Source organism: Engraulis encrasicolus, chromosome 10, assembly GCF_034702125.1.
Source record: "Engraulis encrasicolus isolate BLACKSEA-1 chromosome 10, IST_EnEncr_1.0, whole genome shotgun sequence".
In the NCBI taxonomy this organism is placed as follows: Eukaryota; Metazoa; Chordata; class Actinopteri; order Clupeiformes; family Engraulidae; genus Engraulis; species Engraulis encrasicolus.
Genome location: NC_085866.1, coordinates 20,847,546 through 20,874,713, shown reverse-complemented (window position 1 = coordinate 20,874,713; position 27,168 = coordinate 20,847,546). Strand labels below are relative to the sequence as shown.

General features: G+C 43.2%; 1 protein-coding gene across 1 annotated transcript; it reads left to right on the top strand.

Moving 5' to 3' along the window:
- Nucleotides 1-409: 409 nt before the first annotated feature.
- On the top strand, nt 410-26,979 carry LOC134456812 (synaptophysin-like protein 2). Its single transcript, XM_063208371.1, has 6 exons — nt 410-560; nt 801-875; nt 2,064-2,185; nt 2,964-3,174; nt 24,202-24,393; nt 26,011-26,979. The coding sequence occupies exons 1-6, from the start codon at nt 543-545 to the stop codon at nt 26,149-26,151; spliced, it is 759 nt and encodes a 252-aa protein (XP_063064441.1). The 5' UTR covers nt 410-542; the 3' UTR covers nt 26,152-26,979.
- The last annotated feature ends 189 nt before the right edge of the window (nt 26,980-27,168 follow it).

Sequence of the window (27,168 nt, the reverse complement as noted above, 5' to 3'; positions counted from 1 at the left end):
TTCATAAACGAGGTTTTCCTATTCATAGAATAGGGCATTTAGATTTTAATAGAGGTAGTAAGTAGGCCTATTCCTGAAAAAGGTTACATTTGTCAATGGGCAGCATGAATTCTGGAAATAAACCATACAAATGTTACACAATGTACCTTTAAACATATATTTTGAGGAAACTAAGAAACAGGGCCCACTGGCTGGGTCCACATTTGTCTTGAAGGATTTAATTGTGCTAGAATGTTTATCACGTGGCCTGGTATGAGGACAAAGTCCTGTTTGACGAGCATTAAAATCTAGAACTAGGCTACTCTGGTCCTTTGCACTTGGCATTGGACACATTTTTTTTCTTGGTAGAAGTAAAAATAACCAACTGTTGCTTTAAGGTTTCGGCCTAAAGAATCACGTGTGAAAGTTTCTAAAGAAAAAAAAGTTTGACAAGTCCAGTGAAAGCAGGTGAAGAAGACCACCCCCAGAAGTGACCGCAGCAGGGACAGCAGAAGTAGGACTTGACGTTATTGCCGTTGTTAAGTTTAATCGACGACGGCAAAATGGAAGGGATCACGCAGGTGAGAGTAAAAGTATTCTGAAACAGCGATCGAGCGTAATCAAAGTCGGTCTGTGCAATGCATGGACACTGCTACAACTTCTATTGCTGATGCTACGCGGCGCTAGCGTCACTCCATACTGCTCAAAAGATTTGAGTACTTTACACGGAGCTGTAGAGACATACTGTAGACAAAAGTGTGTGTTTGCCATTGATTCAACTACGTTAACTGGTCATATTCCTTTATTTTGACTAAACACAGAAAATTATGACGGCTTTCAGTCTGGATCTTGGACCTTTAAAGGAACCTCTGGGTATGATGCGTGTTCTAGAGACGGTGAGTTTGTGTTTTTTTTTTTACAACTCAGTTGCGTGTAGGCTAGTTCTAGACATTAATGAATCTTTTTACACTTTCTAATGGTAACGTATAGACTACTTAGGACATGTAAAGCTTTGCAACTTTCATAAGGGTTGGTTTACGTTGGCATCGGGGAAATTTCCGCATCTAACTTACTTGACAGATGGGTGTGAGTGAGTTAGCAAGCTACCAACGAAGACTATTTTGCGACTTGAAAACTTAAACCTGCACAAACTAATGGTCACCCTCCTCTTATGACTTAATCAACACAATTTTTGCTATAACGCATTCCTTCAAACTTTTCTTGATGGACATATTTCTTACATAATGAAGTGGGCGTTCTTCAGGCTGTTCTGTCAAGGCCCTAATTGTAATGCTTTTCTGCTCTATGCACGAATAAACAACTCTTGTTTTACCATAGGGCCTTATTGTTATCTACCAAATAAATTGCCCTACAGCAAATAACATGTACTGTAGACATCACACGCATAAAGCTATTGCTAAACTCTTCAGCACTGGGCGTTATCAAATCCACAGACTTCCTCAGCTACTGTATGGCAGTAAAGGCTTGTTGTAGGCCCAAAAGCAAAGAAATGTGGGGCAGCTGTCTGGTGACCATGAGAAGTAGCCTAGTGTCACTGGCAATCATCTGCCATTTTTGCACCATTAAAAGTTTGAATAAATCACTTTTGACTGAAACACTTGACAGGGGCACGCCAGCAGGCCTGAAAAGGTTGGCTGTCTCATGATGACTGTCACATATCAATTGTGGTTCACAGACAAACCATTTGGACTCAGCATAGTGTCAGTGATTTCAGCTCTTCTCAAAAAGCTCAGCCTGTGTCTATTTCACTTTTATCTCCCCTGAAATGGACAAGTGGAAAAGTCTAGCTTCGTCAGCAGAAAATAATCTCTACTTCCTGACAGGAAGAAAGCTGTTAAAGTGAAGTAACTAGCTGTGGTGTGCACTTGCCTCCCTCCGCCAAAAAAAAAATTCACACGTGTTACTACAGACTGCCAACTGTTTATTCAATGTATGAATCAATGTATGATTTGTCTGCAATATTTCTCAGAATGGTATTAAGCTTTACAGCCCTTGCTGTTTATGTCAATGGCTGTGCTTCATTGGGTATAATATAATATTTACTTATTGGGATGTGCCCGCAGATCTTCTCCATATTTGCATTTGCAACGACATGCGGCTACTCTGGAGAGACCAGCTTCATTGTGCAGTGTGCAGGAGAAGCCGCACCACATGAGGTGAAGGCTGAATTTGAATACCCTTTCAGGTAAATTGCACCTCAACCACATTCAATTGTATGGGTCATTTACTTTTATTTTTTTATTAGTATTTAACTGTCAAGTGGTGCAACCACAGCTGATGACACTATTTATATTAGTTCAACAAAGACGCTTTTGCACACCTCTGTAGTTGGGCAGCCGCATAGGATGTTATCCCAGTGGGGTTGTCATTCAAGTGTAAAGAAATCCTGCACACTGTCCATTCAAGCAACAAACTTTAATACAACGTTTCGGTCATCCAACCTTCTTCAGGTAAAACCTGAAGTGTTGCAGGATTTCTTAACACTATTTATATTAGTGAAATGAAATGATTAATAGTCAGTTATTGATCTATAAGTGAGAATTGGCTGTAGAGGCACCACCTGGATATCTGCTCCTAAAAATGTCAGTGAGGGCTGTAATATTAGTATTTTAACCCATTTTAGCCTAAGCCCTTTTTGGGAGAGGGTACCCTCTGCTTATTAAATCTTAAATATCTCAGCCTCCGAAAGAAAAACATGAAATGAGTTGAATTTAAAACCTAGGACCCTCATTTTGCATTAGAATGTGTTCATTCACCTGTAACATACACACATTTTTAATAAAACCCCTCAAATCTCAAGAGCCTGAATGTGGCGTATATGTGTTCCCAGGCTAAAATGGGTGAAATGAAATGGTGACGACAGTATTCGATACGTGCAAGAGATATGTTAACTCAAATTCCAGTTTGAGAACGCTGCGGAAAATTGTATGTAACATGGTCCTTCACTTTTGTCAACCTCCTAGGCTGATGACCCATTCATATATTTACCCAACGTGCAACACCAACGCCACGACACCTGCAACAATTACGGGCTACCTGACTGGGAACTACTCCTCCTCGGCCGAGTTCTTCGTCTGCATCGGCGTCTTTGCCTTCCTGTACAGCGTGGCCACCCTGGTCATCTACCTCGGCTACCAGCAGCTCTACAGGGAGACCAGCCGAGGCCCCACCATAGTAAGCCTCAATCCAATGCCTCATGGGTAGTAGTACCATGGGCAGCCGTGGGCAGCCGTGGGCAGCCGTGGGCAGCCGTGGGCAGCCGTGGGCAGCCGTGGGCAGCCGTGGCCTAGTGGTTAGAGTTGGTCTTTCAATCTAGGGGTTGCCGGTTCAAATCCCCCCTGACCTCTCCCTACATCCCCATCCATGGCTGAAGTGCCCTTGAGCAAGGCACCTAACCCCACATTGCTCCAGGGACTGTAACCAATACCCTGAAAAATAATAGTTGTAATTCGCTTTGAATAAATGAAAGCGTCAGCTAAGTGCAATGTAATGTAATACAGTAGAGATACTTACTTGATCTAGATAGAAGTAAATGTAGGTGTCAAACAGCGTATGCAACACATACAGTAGAGTGCACAAATGCAAATGTCACACACTGACTCCCATGCCCACTCCAAATAATGCCTCATGCATTGGTGTAAAGATTTTAGGTGTGGATTGTGGGGATAGATCCATAAAACTTATGACATAACCTTAGCTTGTCCCCACAGCTTTTTTCACAAACGTAATGCAAAAATAGCATACCAGGACAAGTTGGACACATTAATGTCCCCAACACTTTCCAAGGCAAAGCTGCACCTTTAGAGTGTAGTGGAAAGTGCGCACATCCAGCAAAAAAGCATCAGCAGGTGCCAGATCAAAAAACTGTCACATGTAGGAGCGGGAAAGGATCTGCACACTGCTTGCAGTGCACAAAGCTGCACCTTTGGCCTCATGGGCAATAGTAAAGTAGTAGGAAAGTGTACAGGAGAGATGCAGTACTTACTTGATCTGGAAGGAAATGGTGTCAATATACAACATGCATAGCGCACAAATGAAAATGTCACACACTGACTCCCATGCCCACCCCAATGCCTCCTTGGTCGCAGGAAAGTAGAGTAGTGGGAATAATAATAATAATAATACATTTTATTTTGAGCGCCTTTCAAGATACCCAAGGACACTTTACAGAACAAATACATAACAGTAGAGAAAGTATAACAAAGCTTCAGTGAATTAACAGTAGGAGAGTAATTAAAATGCAAAAATAAAATAGAAATAAAAGTAACTTACAATAAAAATAAATGTTTTTAAAATAAGAAAAAATAAGTAGAATGCATTAGAAAATAAAATAAAAATGAGGGGGGAAAATAATATGTAAAGTAAACAAGTCCGACAGGCGGACAACAGATGCGTCCGTCTATGCCCGTTCTGAACCTTTTTTCCCAAACGCCCCCTTGGCCTCCTCATAACCTGTCAAGGCAAGTTACTAAAAAACTGTAATGCATTGCTGATTACATGTTACTGTCTTTTCAAAACAATCCCTTACACTATATTCAGCAATTTGGGGACCTAAGGCGAATTTAGCTAGGGGGGCCATCGGCCCATCCCAAATCACTTTAAAAAAAATAAACATAAAATCTCTATTTGTTTTTTTTAATCATGATTTTTCATTTAAAAAATAATAATTACAAACATAAAAAACGGGCAATGTTGGATTACAACCCTTTCTGGACATATTTCAATGAATAGGCTATTTGCAATTTTGCATGCAAACATTAAATAAATTAAAATGTGAATTTTCTGTAATCCTCTTTTCACTTTAATATGAGAGCAGTGATGCCCCCCCCCCCCTCACAAGTGTTAGGCTATTTCATGTGTGCATGCTTGCTGTCACCTATTTGCCTATTTGAAGTGACGTTGATGTTGGATTTCATGGAATACTTTTAAATGCCGCTTTGGGAAGTAGACAGAGTAGGCGACAGGTGCACTCTCTTTCTGTCAGAACAGCGGTTTGCAGGCGTTTGCGTTTTCACGTGGATATTGTCTTCGTGGACCGTTATAGACACACCGCAAGTTCCAAAAACTAATCAATGAGACATTTACTGCATAAACTGAAAAGAGCGCTCTCTGTCAAGCGGTCGTCCCCGAACAAACCATTTAAAAGACGCGCGTGCGTAAGATCAACAGAAACACAGCCTTCACTCTCCCTGTGCTAGCGTGTCTGTGAAATTTAATTTAAGTATCGAAGTAATCTCCTCCACGCTCAATGCGCGAGTTGCTTTCTTGCCTGCATTCTCACAGCATTGTCAAAAAATGCAGGGGATTGCCGGTGTTCGGGCTGTTGTTTTCTTCTAAGGCTGTTGTTTCTTTTGAGTGGTGACGCTGTGTAGTCTAACAACACTGAACATAGCAAACGCTATCTGCAAATGTCTCGTGCCTTCCTATTTTTTGTGCTCCGCTTGGTGTTATTGACCATGAAGAGTTTGTTGAGTGTGGTGCTTGATACTGTAGTTATCCTCCTTATCTGACGACGTCTTTGTGTGAATGTTTAGGAACTCGGATAGCACACATGGCACACATGGATGGAATATGCATACAGACTTCTGTGCTTCTGCAGTTGTGTCAGAGAATGCAATCAATCAGTTGCGTATCCGGTTTGCTAACCACTATGATAGACGTTTTGGTTTGCACGCATGAGCTCCAGGGCAAAACTGAGCTCTGCCACTCCACTGAGCGACTGCCACCTTGTGGACACAAGAGGGAATCACAATTCAGAAACGCGCATGAGCTCCAGGCCAAAACTGAGCTCTGCCACTCCACTGAGCGACTGCCACCTTGTGGACACGAGAGGGAATCACAATTCAGAAACGCATCACGGGCGGACGGACGGACGGACGGACACCAAAGCCTCTTATAGAGATGCGTGGGACGCATCTAAAAATTGACTGATAATTAAAATAAGTGGAAGTGCCTGTCAGTGAAGTTAAAAAGCAGAAGAGAAAAGGTGTGTCTTTAGCTTAGATTGGAAAGTAGATAGTGTAGAGCATTGACGAACTGACAGTGGAAGAGAATTCCAAAGTTTGGGGCCAACAACACTAAATGCCCTGTCGCCCATGGTGCGCAGGTGTGTGGAGGGAACTGTAAGGAGGAGTGAGTCAGTGGATCGTAGTGTGCGGGTGGGATTGTATGGGGTGAGGAGACTTGTGATGTAGGAGGGTGCAAGGTTGTGCTGGGCCTTGTATACGAGGAGGAGAATTTTGAAATGGATACGTGAATGGATAGGAAGCCAGTGTAATGTACAGTTGAGGACGATATTATTAGCCCCCCTCCTGAAATTAGACATATCTCTTCATTGATCATTGAGAATGATCATTATTAATAAATGCATGTTATTCTGGAAACGAATACACCATGGAGATAATATCCAATAAGTTAAATTTGGACTTTTCCATTTTCACAATGGGTTTAAACAAAAAAAGTGTAAAAATGGCAAGGACAAAATTATTAGCCCCCTTATCATTTATAGTCAATACAGTGCCATTTATGGACAAAAATTGACACCAGGCACTTTGATTAGTTGTTAACTATGTTGGCACATGTCCTACCAGGGATTTTGGCCCATTTTTTTCATTGCAAATAGTTAAGCTGGTCCAAATTGCATGGATGTTGAGGATGGACATTCATTTTCAGCACTCTTCAAATACTATCTAAAGGATTGAGGTCTGAACCACTCCATGACCATGGTTTTAGTATCCCTGAAGAACATTTGAACTATTTTGGATGCAAGTTTTGGGTTATTATCTTATTGAAAGATCCAGTGAAGATCTTAACTCCCTCTATGAGCATATTTTTGCAAGGTCACTTTCCACATTCGATCATAATTTTCAGTTTTTATGGTACCGTACACCTAAACAAGGTTGCCTGAGGCTGAGGCTGCCACAGAATGATGCATCCACCACCATGTTTAATTGTGGAAACCATCTTATAACGATTCAAGGTCTATCCCTTTCTTCACCTGACAGAAGCAGAATTCATGCATCAAAGCAGGTGCAATTGAATATCATCAGATGAAAGCAGAGACGTTCAAAACTCATTTTTGACTTTCAAATGTTCACAGGCAAAGCTCAATAACACTCTGATATGCACTGCGTTTAGTGGTTCTTCTGTGATGATGGCCCCAAAGCCCAATATGATGACAAGCCCTAACAACTGTCTTTCTTGGTGGGGGGGGGGGGGGGGGGGGGGGGGGGGGGGGGTGAGGCCCCAGGTGAGGCCCCAGGTGAGGCCCCAGGTGAGGCCCCAGGTGAGGCCCCAGGTGAGGCCCCAGGTGAGGCCAGGTCAATAACAATCATCTAGGCAGGTGTCCAATGCTTCTTTGGTCTAACGAGGCTAAGCAGTTTCCACAGTTACACATAGTGGAAGGGCATCAAATGTAGTCTGTTATTCAGCCTCAGACACAGGGAGTCTGGGTCTGAATCTGGATTGCTGGGTCTTCCAACAACATTGTAACCCAAAGCATACATTCAGATTAGTTCAGAGGTTCTTCAAGGACACTAAAACCATGATATTGGAATCACCCGCTCATAGTCCAGTCCTCAATCCCTCTGAGAGTCTGTGGTTAATGTCTATGCTCAGCATCCATGCGATTTGGACCAGCTAGAACACTTTGCAGTGAAGAAATGGGCCAAAATCCCTAGTGGGGCATGTGCCAACCTAGGCAGCAACTTATCAGAGCCTGTTGTCAGTTTTGGTTCATAAATGGCGCCATATTGACTATTAATGATCAGGGGGCTAATCATTTTGTCCTTGTCATTTTTGCCCTTTTTTGTTTAAACTCATCGTAACAATAGAAAAATCCAAATTCAACTCATTGAACATTATCTCCATCAGTGTATTTGTTTCCAGAATAACAGAAACGGTGAATAATGGTCATTCTTACTGAGAAATCAAGAGAAATGTCTAATTTCAGGAGGGCGGCTAATAATATCGTCCTCAACTGTACTTCACTGTTCTTGAAGGACTAATGAAGGGTGGCACACAGGGTACACATTACAATACACTCAGCACACGTGACATTGCATCACATAAGTCACATGTCACACATTGATAAACATATGCATATGTAAACTCACATTAACTGTCAAGGTAGGTAAGGAGGAGAGAAAAAAAAGCAGCTCCTCCGTTCTGAGCAAGGAGGAGCCAAATACACCACATAAAACAGATCAGCTTGATTCTCTTTGTACAGGTTTTGTTTTATTTCTTCAGTGATTCCCAACCAGGGGTTTGGGTATCGCTAGGGCTACAAGGAAAAATGTAATTAAAACAAATGTACTGTATGGAGTATAGTCATATTGGGATGGAGGATCTTGACTTCCGGCGGCGGCGCACGTAGGTTGCAGCAGCCCCTTGCTTTCCCAACTTTCAGTGTTTATTTGTGTTAAAATGTGTCTTTCGGAATGTCTATCGTCGGAAAATGTGACGGAACGCACGTACAGTCGGCAACAGCTGTTGCAGATAAGAATGGACAACTTAAGCAATGTATTGGATGTACCAATGAAGACCCTGGAAGAACTAGGAATTCTCCGGCGGCATAGGACTACATCGGACCCGTCTGCCTCGCTATGCCGACGCCGAAGAATTAGGAAAAGGGGCAAACGAGGTGGCGTCGAGACACGGCTTGCAGCCAACCCAACTCGTCCAGCAATACCATCAATTCTCTTGGCAAACGTCAGATCTCTGGACAATAAGATGGATGACATACGGCTACTAAGATCAGCGAACAAAACCGTGAGGAACTGCTGCGTTACGGTGTTCACCGAATCATGGCTGAACGACGGCATACCCGATTCGGCTTTACATCTGGAACAACTAACGTGCCACCGAGCGGACAGAGCCCTTGCAGAGAAAAAACGAGGAGGAGGAATATGTGTCTACACACATGATGCTTGGTGCAATAATGCTACGGTAGTACAGAGGCACTGCTCTCCACGAGTGGAGTTCATGATTATCAAGTGCCGACCCTTCTATCTACCCAGAGAAATCTCCGCTATCCTATTAGTCGCCGTCTACCTCCCACCCAGCAACAACAATGGCGTCAAAAGCGAGGCACTGAACGAGCTGCATCGGGGCATCAGTGAACAACAAGATGCACACCCAGATGCCTTCACAGTGGTACTAGGAGATTTCAACCACGGAAATCTCAAAACAGTACTCCCAAAATTTCATCAACATGTCAACTTCCCAACAAGAGGACAAAACACCCTGGACCTCGTTTACACAAATCAGAAGAGAGCATACAAGGCAAAGCCCATCCCCCACATTGGATCATCAGACCACACGACAATTCTGCTACTGCCAGCTTACAGACAAAAGGCAAAACTCACCAAACCAGTTCAGAAGGAGGTGAGAAAATGGCCTGAGGGAGCCATCTCACGACTTCAGGACTGCTTTGAAACCACAGACTGGGACATTTTCAAAACAACTGCCACCCACAGCAATCACATTGACATTGAGGAGTACACAGACACCGTGACCTCCTACATCACAAAATGCATCGATGATGTTACAGAAATAAAACACATCACTACCAGGGCCAACCAGAAGCCATGGTTCACAGGAGACGTTCACCGACTGCTGAGGGCCAGAGACAAAGCCTTCAGAGCAGGAGACGTAGCTGGCCTAAAGACAGCAAGGGCTAACCTGTCCCAGGGCATCAGGAAAGCAAAAAAGGAATACTCAGACAAAATAACAACACACTTCAAAGACAGCAGAGATGCACAGAGCCTGTGGCAGGGCATACAGGCCATCACGGACTATAAGCCTGCACCACGAAGCTGTGACAACAACACCTCTCTGCTAAACGACCTGAACAGTTCCTTTGCCCGCTTCGAAGCACAAAATGACACTCACCCACAGAAAACTCCCCCTCCCCCCCATGATCAACCCCTTTACCTGTCCTCTGCCAGTGTTAAGAGGACACTGGCCACCATCAACCCACGCAAAGCAGCTGGCCCAGACAACATACCAGGCCGAGTGTTGAAGGATTGTGCAGAAGAGCTGAAGGATGTCTTCACAGACATCTTTAACATCTCTCTGGAGCAAGCAGTCATCCCATCACTTTTCAAAGCTGCTACCATCATACCTGTGCCGAAGAAATCATCACCATCATGCTTCAATGACTACCGTCCTGTAGCACTGACGCCCATAATCATGAAGTGCTTCGAACGGCTAGTCCTGTCACACATCAAAGCCACCCTACCCCCCACCCTAGACCCCTACCAGTTCGCATACCGAGCCAAGCGATCCACGGAGGATGCAATTTGCTCTGCCCTCCATCCAGCCCTCACCCACTTGGACAATAAAGACTCATATGTGAGAATGCTGTTCATTGACTTCAGTTCAGCATTCAATACCATAATACCACAACAACTCATCAGAAAACTGGACAAACTAGGTTTCAGCACCTCCCTCTGCAACTGGCTGCTGGACTTCCTGATGCAAAGACCACAAGCAGTACGGGTAGGGAACAACACCTCGAGCACCCTGACCCTGAGCACGGGGGCTCCGCAAGGTTGTGTTCTCAGCCCCCTGCTGTTCACGCTGCTGACACACGACTGCACAACGACCCACAGCACTAACCATCTAGTGAAGTTTGCGGATGATACAACACTGGTGGGCCTCATCACCAAGGGCGATGAGACTCACTACAGAGAAGAAGTAGACCTGCTGGCCAGATGGTGCAAAGACAACAACCTCCTGCTGAATGTCAACAAGACCAAGGAGATTGTTGTCAACTTCCAAAGGGTCCAAAAACAACTGCCACCACTGACCATCGACGGCGATGCTGTGGAGAGAGTGAGCAGCACCAAGTTCCTTGGAGTGCACATCAGCGACGACCTCTCTTGGACCACCAACACTACATCACTGGCGAAGAAGGCCCATCAGCGTCTCTACTTCCTGCGCAAACTAAAGAAGGCAAGTGCTACACCCTCCATCATGACAACATTCTACAGAGGAACCATAGAGAGCGTCGTGTCCAACTGCATCACAGTGTGGGGAGGAAGCTGCACGGAGAAAAACAGGAAGACACTCCAGCGTGTTGTGAACACAGCGAAGAAGATCATTGGAGTACCACTCCCCTCCCTGCAGGACATTTACACCACACGCCTCACCCGGAAAGCACTGATGATCATCAAAGACACAAGCCACCCTGCACACAAACTGTTCAGCCTCCTGCCCTCTGGAAAGAGGTACAGGCGCCTCCGTTCCCGTACCACCCGGCTGGCGAGCAGCACAATGCACCAAGCGATCAAGATGCTGAACACTCAACCCACTCTCCCTCCACTGTCAGCCTCTAGCCAGCAAGGCCACTGACAACCCATCCCCCCCCCCCCCCCCCCCACTGTCAGCCTCTAGCCAGCAAGGCCACTGACAACCCCCCCCCCCATCCCCCACCACCATATCTGCGACTGAACATTCCACCTGCACTACTATACTTGTGACTGAACTTTCAACCTGCACTAACTCAAAACATGCGCACACACACACACACACACACACACACACACACACACACACACACACACACACACACACAAGCACACTGCACTTTCTGCACTAAACCCAAACATACACACACTGACACACACACACACACACACACACACACACACACACACACACACACACACACACAGACACACGAACACACACACAAGACGCACACCGCACCTTCTACCTGCACTAAACACATACACACACACACACACACACACACACACACACACACACACACACACACACACACACAGACACACGAACACACACACAAGACGCACACCGCACCTTCTACCTGCACTAAACACATACACACACACACACACACACACACACACACACACACACACACACACACACACACACACACACACTGCTGCTGGTGTACTTGACAGACCTTTTTATATTTATTTCTTCAAAATGCTACTATTACCATGTCAGAACGCTATAAAGGACTTTTTTTTTAGGAAAAGCACAAAAACACAACAAATACCTCTTAATGTATGTCCTCTACAAGTCTTCTGTTGTCCAGTCTTGCACTTTAAATGTCTGTATGAGCACTGTCTATGTCCATACTGTCTTAAGTCCATGTATAAGTACTGTCTATGTCTATACTGTCTATGTCCTTACCTTAATTAGTCTATGTCTGTATGGGAAAGCAAGAAATGTAATTTCAAATTCTTTGTATGACCAGTGCATGTAAAGAAATTGACAATAAAACCTACTTGACTTGACTTGAACAGATTTAGAGCTCGACTGAGGGGGTGTGTACTCATGGCGTGACAAAAAGGCTTATAGGTGCTACCCAAGACAAAAAGAATTGGGGAAAACTGCTTCCCTTTTTGAAACTGGCTGTTTTGGCAGAGGGTTTTTTTTGTTGTAATGGTGGGCGCTTGCAAGCATGCAAGAGGCTGCTATTCACGATAGGTGATCTCTGTTCTCTGTAGATATTGTGCAGCTGTGCCACCACTGCCGCCACAGTGCTTCACATAGCTTCCCCAGAAGTGATCATTTGTTACCCTCTTGATTCAACATGTCTGCCAAATATGATTAGGCCAACAACTTGTGCTCAAAATATTTACGCCAGGCAAGCAGGCAGGCAGCGAGGGCCTAGCTTGCCCTGTCCTTATGTAGACAAAAAACAACCGACTCGGATACATATTCCACTTACAAGGGTTTGAAACAGAAGTCACAACTCGATAAATCGACACGAAAAACAAACAACCAAACAAACAAAAAAAGACCAAGGATACACCGTTTCATCTGCCTGTCGTTGACATTAGCATTTTGAAGTATGGGGGCTTTTTTGCCCTTATTATTACAGGACAGTATGAGAGTAGACAGGAAATTATTGGAAGAGAGAGATGGGGCAGGGCGGGGAAATGACCCCGGCCAGACTCGTACCGTGGTCCCCATGGGCAATGTAAGCCCAAATGTGGAGGGCTTAGCTCGCTGCGCTGCGCCACAGTGCCCCCGACATTAGCATTTTTAATTTGTGTGCCCTAGTGAAGTGCTTTAGGAATGCTATGTAGTTTGGCTGACCGTTATGGGGGGGGGGGGAGTGCAGCTGCTGTTGTACACCAGAGGCAGAGGTGAGTGTAAGGGCAGCTCACAGCTCTGTGTAAATGAAGCTGGTTAGGCAGAGGCAGAGGCAGAGGGAGGGTGTGTTCTAACTAGCGAGCTAGCTGGACAGCTTGGACAGCTGCATGGTGTGGGCTGTTTTGGCTGAGAGTAGTTTTGGGGTAGGGTGTGATCATAGAAAAAACACTTTTTTTGCAGATGCCAAAGAAAAGTGTCAGTCAGTTGAAGGAGGTGGGTTTTCACTCTGCCAATAAGCTCCAAAAAATAAACGATATTATTTAAAAAGCAATGTTTCTTTGCTTTTAAAATAATAAAGTTTATTTTTTTTAGCTTATTGGCAGTGTGCTGTAGACCTACCTCATTTAACTGTTTTGGCTGAAGGCCAACACAAAAGCATATCAGGGCAGGATGACCAGCCCAGGCAGTTGATCAACACCCACGGGTATTAGGTGCCAACACGCATAGCAGGCAACTCTCTCTCTCTCACAGACACATACACACACACACACACACACACACACACACACACACACACACACACACACACACACACACACACACACACACACACACCAGCAAATAATCTTGATGTTTATGTATGTGTGCCGTTGATTGGAATGCTTGTGTATGACTAGAGGTTGAGCCTTGAAGGACAGTCGTCTCCTCAACAGGCTGAAGGCCACTTATTCAACGCCTGTCTGCAATTGCACTGCCTGCGACGATTACACGGCTTCTGTTCTCCATACTTGCCATAAAGAACTCACGAGACCCCAGCTTTATGGCTGCCCGCCCATGTGATTAAGAGTTGCTTAGTGTGCCATCTTCAGTGAAGTCTTGAAGCATAAACAACAGTCTGAGGGTGTGCCTGGCTTTATTCAAATTGTTTAACTGACATTGCTTTGCCCTTTAAGCTGGCTAGTAAGAGACTGCTCCTGCTGTGGAGTAAAACAAACAACCACTGGTAGGTACAAAGAAAAAAAATACAGGGCCGTGTTTCCAAACATGATAGTTGCTAGCCAGTTAGCATCTTAGTTGTTTGGCAATGAAGTAGCTAACTTGAGTTGCAGTTATGGTCGTTTTGATGGACGGATCTCAGATTCCTTGGATGTCGACATCGTGTAATCGCAAAGGCGTGTAAAAAATCCCCCACCCACATGCTACTCTTATCATGTTTCCTGGCACGACCACGGATTAAAACCTCCAGCACAATATTTACACATCACCTTCTGGCCCTGCCTAGAATTGGCATCATCCAATGTTCAACCTATAGTTCCAGTAGCTACGTTTCACTGTTTCAGGAAACGATAGGAGAATAAGGGTCTTTGGTGTACAACTTGATAAAGATCTTCTTGGCATTCCTAGAACCCCCACTGGTATTTGCTGACAATGCAGCCAGCAATGTTGTGTTGGATGTGTGTTTGTGAAGTGCAGTCTCTCGTCACTCAGTGGATGTCTGTCTTTAAAGGTGCGCTGTGTAGGATGATTAAAAGGAAGAAAGGAGTCGCACACTGGAGCTGAATGCAAAATCAAAAACTGTATTAAACAAAGCCGAAAAAAGTAAATAAAACCGTCAGACAGGGGACAAACGTTTCGGGTCTAGGGTCTATAGACCCGAAGCGTTTGTCCCCTGTCTGTCGGTTTTATTTACTTTTTTCGGCTTTGTTTAATACAGTTTTTGATTTTGCATTCAGCTCCAGTGTGCGACTCCTTTCTTCCTTTTCATTATACTGCTCTTGGAATTACGCACCGAGCGATACGCACAGGATAAGACATTGGCGCGGACGCCACCCCACCATTACTGTGTAGGATGATGGCCAGAGAGAGTAGGTGTTGCAACTATGCTGCTCTTCGAAACTTTTATATTTTATATTCACTAAGTAATATTTGCTAAATATTTACCAAATAATAATAGGCTCATATTTACTTGTATGACCAAGTGCAGTACTAATGCACTTAGCAGCTAACAATGTCTATTTTTGGAAATGTATACGGTAATGGGGGACAAGGAGAAGATGTATGAAAAGTGCAATTTTCCCAGTAATGATGAATACTAAGAACTTGATTGTGGTGGCAAGTATTTGTGAAAAGGTAAAATTTGTGAATAGGCAGCATAAAGTCTGGAGATGAACTACTAAACATATTCCACAGTACACCTTTAATGGCTGGTGAAAAATAATGCTTGTGTTTGCCCACCCTTCATTAACACTAAATGCCATACAAATTGATGGTGTATTCATAGTACCAACATGCGTCTGTTAAAGTGGAATGCCTGAAATGGTGGTGAAATGTCACATAGTGTTGCGTTAACTCCTTCTCCTTTTGGCTGTTGGCTGATGAGAGAAGAAGCGTGTGTGTGGTATGTTGTGGTTTTTTCCAAACATAAAAGGAAGAACCCTCTCCCATCATGCATCTGATTTAGTCAGTCTAGCCAACAACCAGAACAAGGCTGTGCCAGTAGCACTATATAGGACTTCCAGAGTTAAAGGGACACTCCACCCATTTGCATTAGGCTTTCCATTGCTAGACACCCAGTCATACTTTTGAATGGTCGTGCAACACTCTCTCAATTCCCCCTGAGACAGGAGAAATCCATATTCACCTCTCAACACTTCCTCCTACAATGACGTAAAAATCGTCATTTTGCATCATTGTAGGAGGAAGTGTAAGAGAGGTGGGTTTCTGTTGAGACTACAAGCCTTTTTCCCACCCTTTCAACCTCGCCTATAGGGGGTTGGACCTAATGTGCTAACAGACCTATCACAGATCAGTGTGCTAGTGCTTTTGAAATCACTGGCATTGAGGCTCCAGTAAGTCACTGGCCTGGGTGTGGTGTGTGGAACTTGAGCATTGCAATGCATTATGGGGATTGTTGTCACAAATCCACAAGCACTAAAAAGTAATTTTCTGCATTTTCTCGGCCAAGAAGGCACAAAATTAGAAATGTATGCTACTATTCTACTACATATATGACCCACTTTCAATACATATTCATGTCTCCACCGGTGGAATGCGCCTTTAATTGTTAACTCTGGCAATTATATTGTGGTTAAAGGTATTATAAAGGATGTAATTAAAGGGTGATTTGTGCTGCCCATCATCAGAAGACGTTTCTAATCAGAGTTTGGCCAGTGTGTCGCGCCATGTCAGCTAAGGTAAAGACATTTGTGGATCCCACTAGTGGGAAGAGAACTATTTCTTCAGACTTTGTTAGTTTCTTCACACTCTGTTCTTCACACATTGTACTTCAAAATGGTGCATACGCCTTTATTAGTGCCTTTCAAATCTGTCATTTGGCTAAAGAAAGTAAAATCCTATGCTACATTTCATCCTCACTTTTTCACATGGCTGGTACTGGAGGTAGACTTGCTAGTTGTTGTTGGTAGGTATTAGGTAGGTAGGTAGGTAGCAACTGGTAGTTGCTAGATGGCTGTAATTTATCTTCTCTCTTGACTGCACAGGTTGCTTTACACAGTGGAATGCCATGACATTGCCCTCTGATCAAGAGACAATCACCTGGGTGACAATTTTTGGCATTAGGCATTGTAGCATTGGCATTATGTTTTCATGTCATGACCTTAGATCAGTTTGTCTTGCAGATCACTCACATTAAGCACATACGTGCCTTTTTATCTCAGTTCAGAGTGGTGTACTGATGTTGGTGTCCCGGGTTTGTATAAAGAAAACGAAACCGAATGCCGTATGAACTCTAAGTTCACTGATAGCGTGGCTGTCATCTTCATTGTATCTCATGTTCCCCTGCTTCCCCAAGTGATTGGCAGCCTTAAGCGATAAGCCGTTATCATGGCCTCATGTAGTGGTTCTCAAACCTTTTTTTTTTGCCAAGACCCCTTATGCACAACTTCCCCACCCCGCACCCTGGCTCAAATCCCTCCCACCTACCAGTAGGATAAGAGTGTGCCCCTACACTGTCCCCTATTTCCGCAGCACCATTAGGCACGGCACCTAACCCCACACCGATCTAGGGCCTTTGACCAATTAATAACTTGAATAACTGTAAGTCGCTTTGGATAAAACTGTCCACTATGTAATGGAATGCAAAGCTGACTTTGACTATGAACGTTGTTCAGCACTATGGCTGCCATGACGACTGCTTTGCTTTGATTTCATATTCTGGCTTTGTCAGTTTAGCTTGGCTAGCACCGTCATTAGTCTGCACAATATGTTCAGTAGCATGCACCACCAACTCTCTGTCTTTGCTTGACCTGATTTTTGGGTTTCACATTAGCCCAAAACTGAAACCTTTGGTGTTTGAACAGTGGGTGTGTATACAGCATTTTGGAACGTGTGACCTGTTTGATGGCACGCTTAATGGTTTCTAAGCTCAGCAGAAGTGTCATTATAATGGGAAAGAAGCATTTACTTTGCTGTGCTGCAGCCCTAATAAAGTATCAGTTCACCCATAATAATAATAATAATAATAACTTGGTTTAATATGGCACCTTTCAAGTAACCCAAGGTTGCTTTACAAAATGAGATAGGGCAGGAGAATAGAGAGGAGGGGGTTAAAGAGGGGCTGGGGCAGTGTGTTCAAGGACCGTAGGACTCGGTGAGTAAATGTGATTTTAGGTGCTTTTTGAACGTAGCCAGTGTGGGGGCTTGGCGGATATGGAGAGGTAGACTGTTCCAAAGGGTGGGGGCAGCCCCGTAATGCACGCCGTACCACCAGTGGCAGCTGTAATAGTCATTGAAAGGTTAATTACCACAGTATTACTCTGTTATCTTATGACATAACAGAGTGCCTTTAGTAATGCACTTTAACTCTGTGATTGCCATTTTGGTGACAGTAAATTTATAACGCTGTGTTTTAACAGGTTAATACAAACACAATACTGAGCTTTTCTATTTATGGCCAGTGAGATGTCAGTTGTTCAGCCATTATTCCCTAGTGTTTCTCAACGGGGGCGGTACAGGCCCCCAGGGGGCATTAGGAAGGCTTATGATGAGGTCATGGGGGCGTTGGGAGGCCTAGGATGATGTCCAGGGGGCTTTTTTTCAAAAAAGGTTGAGAACCACTGGCCTAGTTAATACAAAGTGATAAGTGAGCAGTCACAAGGCATATTAGTCAGCCTCCACACCCTGGTGTGTACGGACTTGTCAAACGCCTCCCTAGACAAAGAAAAAAAGGCTGCAAGTAATTACCTTGCTCTCCCTGCAGTCAAGCAAACAGGGCCTCCTCTTTACTAGAGCGTAATCACACTGCTATGCATGCACACGAGGTACTGCAAATGAGACCATGAACCCAAGATGACCTTCTGCTTTAGTATTTTTTGTTTGTTTGGTTGGCTGGTTGGTTTTTTTAGATTGAAAATCTGTATTGTTTTCACTTCACATGCACAGGAACATGAACAGCATCATCTGATTTGACACAACATACTGTACATAGCGTTTTGCTTGGATTTACAGAAAACATTTTGTGTACCGTTTGTATTGAACCGTACCAGAAAAACAGTGTATACATCACATCATTCTTCAATTGGAGACAGCCATGGTCATAAATGACAAATATGGCTCACTTTTTGATATAAGTTTGCTCTTGTTTTAACACAGTTTTGGAAGGCAACATACAGTAAGTATAAGTGTCGATCAAAGGGCCATAGAGGAAAATAGTGAAAACCCTTCCACAAATGTGATTCGACCAGCCGTGAAATGGTTTGGCTATAATGTGTACTCTACTCTGGTAAATAATCTACTCGGTGTAGTCACCTGGGATGGAAAGGAAAAGCAACCAGGTTTTCACTACCTGAACCTGTGACTGACACCTTAGCACATGCATGTGTCTGAACCTTTTTTTGAACAAATGCCCCCTTGACCTCATCATAATCCTCTCAATGCCCCCTTGACATAATGATAAGCCTGCCAATGCCCCTCTTAGTTTTGGAAAAAATAGACTAATGCCCACACACACACACACACACAGCTGTATCCTTCTCAACGTCCCCCTAGGGCTTCCCAACGTCACCAGGGGGGCTGTAGCACCCCACGTTGAGAAACACTACTCTACAGGGGGAGAGAGAGTATTTCCTAGCCGCAGGTCAGGGATATCCCAAGTTCACACAGCTCAGGGGCCAACCCAGCTCAAAAGTCCAAGGTATCAACAGTCCAAGTGCTACTGTAAATCTCATATTAGGATGGTCTTGTGGTTTTACATCCCCAGCAGGAAAAATGCCCAGAGTCTTTTTTAGTAGAAGATTGATCACACCCCCTTTGTGTACATAACCCAGGCAACCGACCAAACTTGCTGTCTGAAACACCCTCCCTGAGGCTAGAGTAGCCCGTCCCTGCAGAAAGATTCTGTTTCTGTACTTTTATACTTCTATACTTTTGTTTCTATACAATGCATTTCTATTCTGTTGGTATCTGCCATTTATGCTGCACAATTCATTAGAAAATATATCAAACTGCTTGAGAATTATCCTTCACATGGATACTAAAAGCATTGCTTTGTAAACTACTTCTTAAAGATACAGTATGTAATAGTTTTCGTAGTTTACTTCCTGAATCATGCTGCTCATTCAAAAATGTACTTACCACCACAATCAAATTATTTAGTAAGTATTTATTATGTCTGGGAAAATTACACTTTCCAGTAATGGACATTTTTAGCTGCAAAACATCCTGCACTTTGGTCATACTACTAAATATTAGTTTATTTCTTAGCAAATATTCATTAAAGGTATTTATGAAAAGATCAAATTTGGTAATGGGCAGCACAGTTTCAATGAGCAGCACAGTTGCAATACCTAATCTGGCCACCATCCTACATATTGTACCGTTTAAGATTCTGTGTGCTGTACTCTGTGTGCATGTAGTGCTCATTGAAAGCACACTGCCCACATGACTACTCATGTGCTCTCATGTCAATGGAAAGTCTACTTTCACTTTGCTTTTGAAGTTCCATCCGCCAGGCATGATAATACAAAAAAATGATTACATCCTTTTTCATCAAAATGACAATCAGTGCATATGGATATGAACATATCTAATAATGTTAAAAGTGCAAAAAACACTGCACATTGAATACTGATTTTTTTTTTTTACTTTTTTTTTTATGATTGGAGCGAACAACGTGTTTTGCCCAGTGCGCCTTCAGGTTCGCTCTTTTCTCTTAAAAAGAGCAATCCTGAAGACGCACTGGGTGAAACATGTTCGCTCCAAGAACTAAAAAAAGAACAGTATTCAGTGTGCTGTGTTTTCTGAACTTTTAGCATTGATAAAGTTTTCATCCCTTGCACATATACCTGGACAACTGAAGGCTTTTGCACAAGGACTTCCCAGGACGAGGACTTTTGACTGGAGTTTATATCTATCCTCCTCCTTCCTCATCCCATGCTTGTAAGCAAGCAAACGAGCAGACAAGGCAATACATGACAGCAATGTCAACTTTGTGAGTGTGGTACCACCCTCTGAAATTCAATAGTAGACAAATGTAATTGTACAAAAAATGACACTGTAGCCAAAATCTTGAGAGGGGCTCCAGACGGGTAAGGGTCTCCAAATCCCCCTTTGCCTAGTGTCCTCAAATTCCTTTAAATGGCCCTTCCTTCTCCCCTGTAGTATGACCTGCTGTTGACTTGTCAGATATCCAGACGGTGATGATCATCTTACTACTATGGTATTCCAAGAAGGCAGTTCAGTTGCAAGCTTAGCCACGTGAAGTGATTCCTTGAGGTAGTGCTAAATCGCCTAATAAAAGAGCCTGAAATCCTAATTCTCTTAAAGGTGCACTGTGTAGGATGGTGTCCACTGGTCAGAGTAGGTGTTGTATTGCATTGTGTTGTCTATTGCCAAAATTGTTTTGTAGCTAAAAATGGGCAGCATGGATTCTGTAAGGACTGCAGGCTACCTGCAGGCTATCTTGGAGCAGGTTAACCATTTTCTGTAGGTTGACTCAGCCAGGTTTTTCACTTGACCGTGTTCTTGGAATTTACCTCTCTGGTCACTGGTGTAGCTCTACATCAGTGATTCCCAAAGTGTGGTCCGCGACAGAGCTCATGTAGTCCGTGAGGGGATTTCTACTTTTCCAAGACCAGCTAGCAGTAGACTATATTTGTAACATTATTACAAAGCTAAACAAAGCTGAAGTGTCACTTTTTATTCACATTTATAAGTCTGTCTTATTGTGGTGAAAGTAAGTGATCTGCATCTAAATTAGCACCCGTCAACAGTCAGTTCAGTTGACATGTGGTCCCTGAACATTTTTGAGGGGACAAAGTGGTCCTTGGTCTGAAAAAGTTAAAGAACCACTGCTCTACATATTCAGATGCTGTTCTTATATGCTGTAGATCAGTGATTCTCAAACTATGGGCCTTGGCGCGGCATTGCAGGTGGGCCGTGAGAGGACTGGGAAAATTATCTAAACACCATGAGTAAATTTGAGGATAATTTTCCCAGACCTCTCATGGCCCACCTGCAATGACGCCGCGGGCATTCCAGGTGGGCCGTGAGAGGTCTGGGAAAATTATCCTCAAATTTACTCATGGTGTTTAGATATTCACATTTTGTTTAGTTATCTTGTGTCTTTCTTGTGTACGTCCAGAAACTTGAGTACACTTCCTTATTTGGTGTTTTGATGCGATAAGGCGTACTATTAGTATTTATTTACTATTAGTATTTATGTGTAAACACTGTCATTTCAATCATGGAAGTAATTTTCTACCGCAAATTAATTAGCGCGAGTTACCCGCAAGGTACAGTGTTTCTATCTGCCGTCGTAATGTAATGTGTTTTCATGGTGTTGATGTACGTGTAAAATGGATATTTGTAATCATTTTAGTCGATTGTGAGAGGAAACTTTGCCGTTTTGGCTGACTACATTGGCTATTTCCTCCTGACTATTAATAGAGCTTTTAGTGTTTATCTAATGCATATTTCTCTGAATATGAGATATTGAATATGAATATTTATCTGAATACTGGCTTGTTTCATGCTAATTTAATATTCAGTAAGCCTATTTAGGAGGCCCCTCAGTGGCCACAACTTTCTGAAAATAGGCCCTAACTTATCATAATAATATATAATATAATATAATATAATATAATATAATATAATATAATATAATATAATATAATATAATATAATAGTAGTGGTGGTGTGGATTGGCACTGCCCTCACGATCCGATTCGGGAGGTTTCGATTCCATTCGATTCTATGCGATTCGATCCGATCCGATTCAAGTCTACAATGCATTGCAATGCATTACATTTCTACTGAAAGCAAAGCAAATTTTTCATCAGTCATGATGAGGCAATACCAGTAGTCGGATACTGAGCAACAATTTATTGGCTGTTTTCTGTATCAGTCTGGAATAGTCTGTATCAGTCTTGCAATGCTTTGAAGTACTTTTATTTAATTTAACATTAATTTGCTCCCGAAATATCCACGGAAGTAATTGAAACATTTAAAAAATTGCTGGATCGATTCTGGAACTTGCCGCATTGAATTGGATCGTACATGCCCCGCATTGGATTGCATTGCCGAATCGATCATTGTTGACACCACTAATAAGTAGTATAATGTAATATAATAAGTTATTATGTTATATTGGGCTATGGTTTGGTGGGTCCCTGAATTTTTTCACATTTCAAAGTGGGCCTTGGTGTTCTGAAGTTTGAGAACGGCTGCTGTAGATGCCTTTCCTCCTCCTCCTCTTGCCAATAGGATCTGCATTTCACCTGTGCGACCAGGTCGCCGTGGTGTGCTCCTCCATAGTTCAATGGTGAAATAAATTATATTATTATTTGCAGTATGTCACGGTCTTATCTGACCTGTCTGATGGTGACTGGTGCGTTGGCCTTCTTGAAACTGCACAATATAGCCTTTCCTATCGTCATATGTCTTTGATGTTGTCTTAAAGGCAGTTTTACAGTTTTACTCACTCCTTTTGAAGATCGGACGGTCACCCCGAGTTAAACTCACTTGCAAGGCTCTCATAGCGGTGCGTCACCTCGCCTGGCTGTGTTTCCCGGTGTTTCCCAATTGACATAAATAATGCAGAGAAACGAGCGAATCACCAAAGCCTTTCTGTGTTGCGTCATGTCGAAAGAAGGCGTTGCCCACAAAGGTTTATGTCGATCCATTTTTCTAAAAACATGTCGAGTATTTTTTTCTGCTTGTTTTCAAAACAAGCAACGTCTGGTGGCCCGAAACCTAGCTTAGCTTAGCTATCAGCTGGTTGCTACTCTCAGATACACACAAAGCACAAAGCCTCATACATACAGCATGCTCACTCTGGTTGCTCCGTCCCTGCAGCTTACCTAGGGGTCGCTGTCTAAAGAGCACAGCCCCGAATGGAGCCTGCACGCCTCCGTTGGCGCCCCTATAGTGCAGTACCACCCAGGGGAGTGGCGACTCTGTTTCCCATTACAAGCTCTCCGAGGACAGGAGGACTGAGCTAATCAGAGACGCATTTCCACGAGAGCAAGATTAGTGAGCCAATCAGAGACGCATTTCCAAGAGAAACCCGGAACACCCTCTCGTTTCTCCACCAGCCACCTTGCTAGCTTGCAAAAACAGCTTGAAACAAAGCAACAAGAACGTTTTTTAAAACAGGACCAACGCGTAACACATTCAATAACAATGGGGAACACAGCAATATTAATGAAATGACGTTGAGAGGCGGCCTTTAAATGTTCTGTGGAGCTGGACTGGACAGTTGTTAACATCCTTCCTCCAGTGCGACCTGCAGTTGAGCGGTGCATTTTTAGTAGGGGTAATAATGGAAATGTATCGATGCATTGATGTATCGGCCGGCGATTTGATCGAATTGCATCGTATTGTGGGGCATTCTTAAATATCTGAAGTAATCAAATCGCTGGCCTCTGTCCAATGCCCTAGCTTCATAACATAATAGAGGTGGAAAAGTAATTGGAAAAAATCAAATTGAATCGAATTGTATCGTATAGTGGGGAATCCTTAAGTATCAAAAATAATCTTATCCCTGCTTTAAGAAATCGATACTGTGTCGAATCATCTTGGAGGCTGTGATTTACACCCCTAATTTTTAGTCCCATGGTGGTGATGATGTTTCACTCCGAATGTAAGCATGTCTCCTCTGTCTTGCAGGATCTGCTGGTGACGGGTGCGTTTGCCTTCCTGTGGCTGGTGTGTTCGTCGGCGTGGGGTAAAGGCCTGACCGACGTCAAGATGGCCACCAGCCCCACCCTGCTGCCCACCCTGCTGGCCGTCTGCAAGTCCGAGGCCAACAAGTGCACCCCCGGCAGCACACCCCCCATGGGCCGCCTCAACGCCTCCGTGGTAGGTGCTCAGACTCTTAAGACCACGGCATAAAGTTGACCTTTTGCACTAATAACAATAACAGAGAGAAGAGAATAAAGGAAAAGAGAAAAAATATATATATTATATACTATATAGTTCTAATAATAAGAATAATAATAATAATAATATTAGTAAAAACAACAATAATGACGATGACAATAAAACCTCAACACATCCATGATGGGTACTCATTCTCAGCTCTACACCATAACAGATTCAGGTTGTATACATTATGCAATAATAATAATAATGATGATGATAGCGTTAACAACTTTGTCAGCTGTACACCATAATTGCAATCGTTGTGACCTCACAAGGCTAAGTGATTTCACTGATGCGCTGGTTGTAATAATTGAGTTAGTGAACCAATATGCCTAGTGAACGGTGCGTTAGTTGCAATGGTCTCTTCTGTTAGCACTGCAACCTTAGCAGGTTTCTAACTTATTTAGAGGGAATTTATCTGGTTCAGTCAAAAAATGGGCAGTCATTGGTGGGTCACTCATACTCCTGTGACACACCAAATTTCATGCTCAAGTCTTGATATGCTACACATTAATGTTGTATGTGGACCAACTTTAATGAACATTTGAACTGACCTCGTGGGCTGAATAAAATGGCACTGCTGGACAGATTTGGTCCCTGGGCCTGAGTTTGATATCCCTGGGCCAGGGCGTCAGACTTGTTACCCAAAGGTTGCCGGTTCGACCCCCGACCCGCCAGGTTAATGAGGGGAGTAATTATACGGCGCTCTCCCCCATCTTCCTCTATGACTGAGGTACCCTGAGCATAGTACCGTACCGCTGCACTGCTCCCATGGGGCTTCATTGGGGTCTGCCTCCTTGCACGGGTGAGGCATTGTAAATGCAATTTTGTAGTGTGCAGTGAGCACTGTGTGCTGTGGAGTGCTGTCTGTGTCACCATGACCATGGGATTGTGAGTTTCCCAGGTGGGCTTTCACTTTCAATTTCAATCACCTTTTTGGAATATTCCAAAGAGTACCCATTGAGCGCAGACCTCTGGAAAGACAGCTCTGGTCATCACCAAAAGAGAATGTGCTTGAGCCAGGATGCATACCAAAAAACTGTCATCATTTACGATTCATGTATATATTGGAAAATTTGACTTAGCAAACCAACAAACGAATAAGTAAATGCATACCCAAACACAAGTCTGGTGAGAACATCATCTCCTCGTTGAAGGCAATATTAATATTAGTTTGTCAGATATTTTTAATCTGTTTTTTGTTGGTACTATTCTAAAAACTAGTACACTTCTTGTAGTCAGCATCACCATAATTTCAATGTGAAACTTGTATGAACCTAAAGTCATGTCATGAACATATTGTTGCTTCTCTGACTGTATTCTCCTGCTATCGATATTATGTCCATGATGTCCAACCAGTCTGGGGGTGTTTTGGGATGTCATATCCTGCTCTCGGGTGAAAAGGCCTTTCTGTCCCTCCGACCAAACTTCCTGCAATTGTGTTAATCACTACACAAACACGTCTCTGAAGTTTCCAATCGGTCACTTGTCTGTAGAAATGTTCTTGTGAGTAATATTAACCAAAACTTTTCCCCAAATACTGTCCCATTTCAGACCTTTGGCTTCCTCAATCTCATTTTGTGGGCCGGAAACTGCTGGTTCGTCTTCAAAGAGACTCCCTTCCATAAGCCTACTGCGCCCCCTGCTGGTAACCCCGAGGCAGGAGAGCAGCCGCAGCCCTTCCCCGGCCGATAGAAGGCTGCTGCAATACAAGTGTTGTTTGCAGATTTTCATGTTACATTATGGAGATCGGGTGAAACATGCATACATACAAACATGCATACATACATACACACATGCACACAAAAGCTTTTTTTTTGCAATACCATATCCGTTTTGTGTACTGAATGTCAGACCTGAGAGATTCATGAAGAGCAATGAGACGGGTTTTATGAAAGTACTCTGTTAAATTAAATAGTAAATCCTAGAAAAGTTTGTTTTTGTTTGTTTGTTTTGAGATGAGTACAGTACTTGAGGACATACTCCAGCACACCGATTTTCCTCAGATATTTTGTGTGTTACTTTGCTAAATTGGTATATATGAAAAGAGTGCGTTTTCTTGTATGCACAATGTCCATTATCATCTCACAGACTGTAAAAATGTTTAATTTTAACAATAAACTTTGTTTAGATCTCAATTTGTCAAAACACTACACTAAGCCTGTATGTTGTGTTTGTAGACTAATACAAGATTAGATTAACTGTTCATAGGTAACAGTTTTATACTATGGCCTTAAATTCATTTTTTTATTCATTATGTAATATGCACTCACTTGTGAAGACAGGCAGTGAGGTGATAAATTGGCTTTTTGTTTGTTTGGGTTTTTTGTATGTTATTATTAACATTGTGCCTGAAGTTTGAGTGGATTTCTAATAAAAACACAAAATCAAACCACTGGCATTCTGCTTCTCAGCATTTCAAAGACTGAAAGACTGTTGCATTGTTCTGTCAACGTGTTTTGTACAAAGTGTGCTGCTGCTGACAATGTTATGTAATAAACAGTGTTGGCACTGCTGCTTCTAGAATAATTTGTTTTTTGTTAATTTTAAGCCTGTGTGTTGATCACAGCCATAGTTTTTTTCTGTTTGCGGTCAGAGAAGTTTGACAACAGGGGAGGTGGTCCCAATTTGTAAGACGAGACAAACACACTCTCTACCTTGGAGCCAAATATTGGCCTGAAAAATATTGAATGGAGCAGTCCAGTTGTTCGG

Bases quoted from the DNA above. Each gene is read 5' to 3' on its own strand.
- LOC134456812 (XM_063208371.1), top strand. The intron at 876-2,063 runs GTGAGTTTGTGT...ATGTGCCCGCAG, and splicing joins TGATGCGTGTTCTAGAGACG to ATCTTCTCCATATTTGCATT. The intron at 3,175-24,201 runs GTAAGCCTCAAT...TCTGTCTTGCAG, and splicing joins CCAGCCGAGGCCCCACCATA to GATCTGCTGGTGACGGGTGC.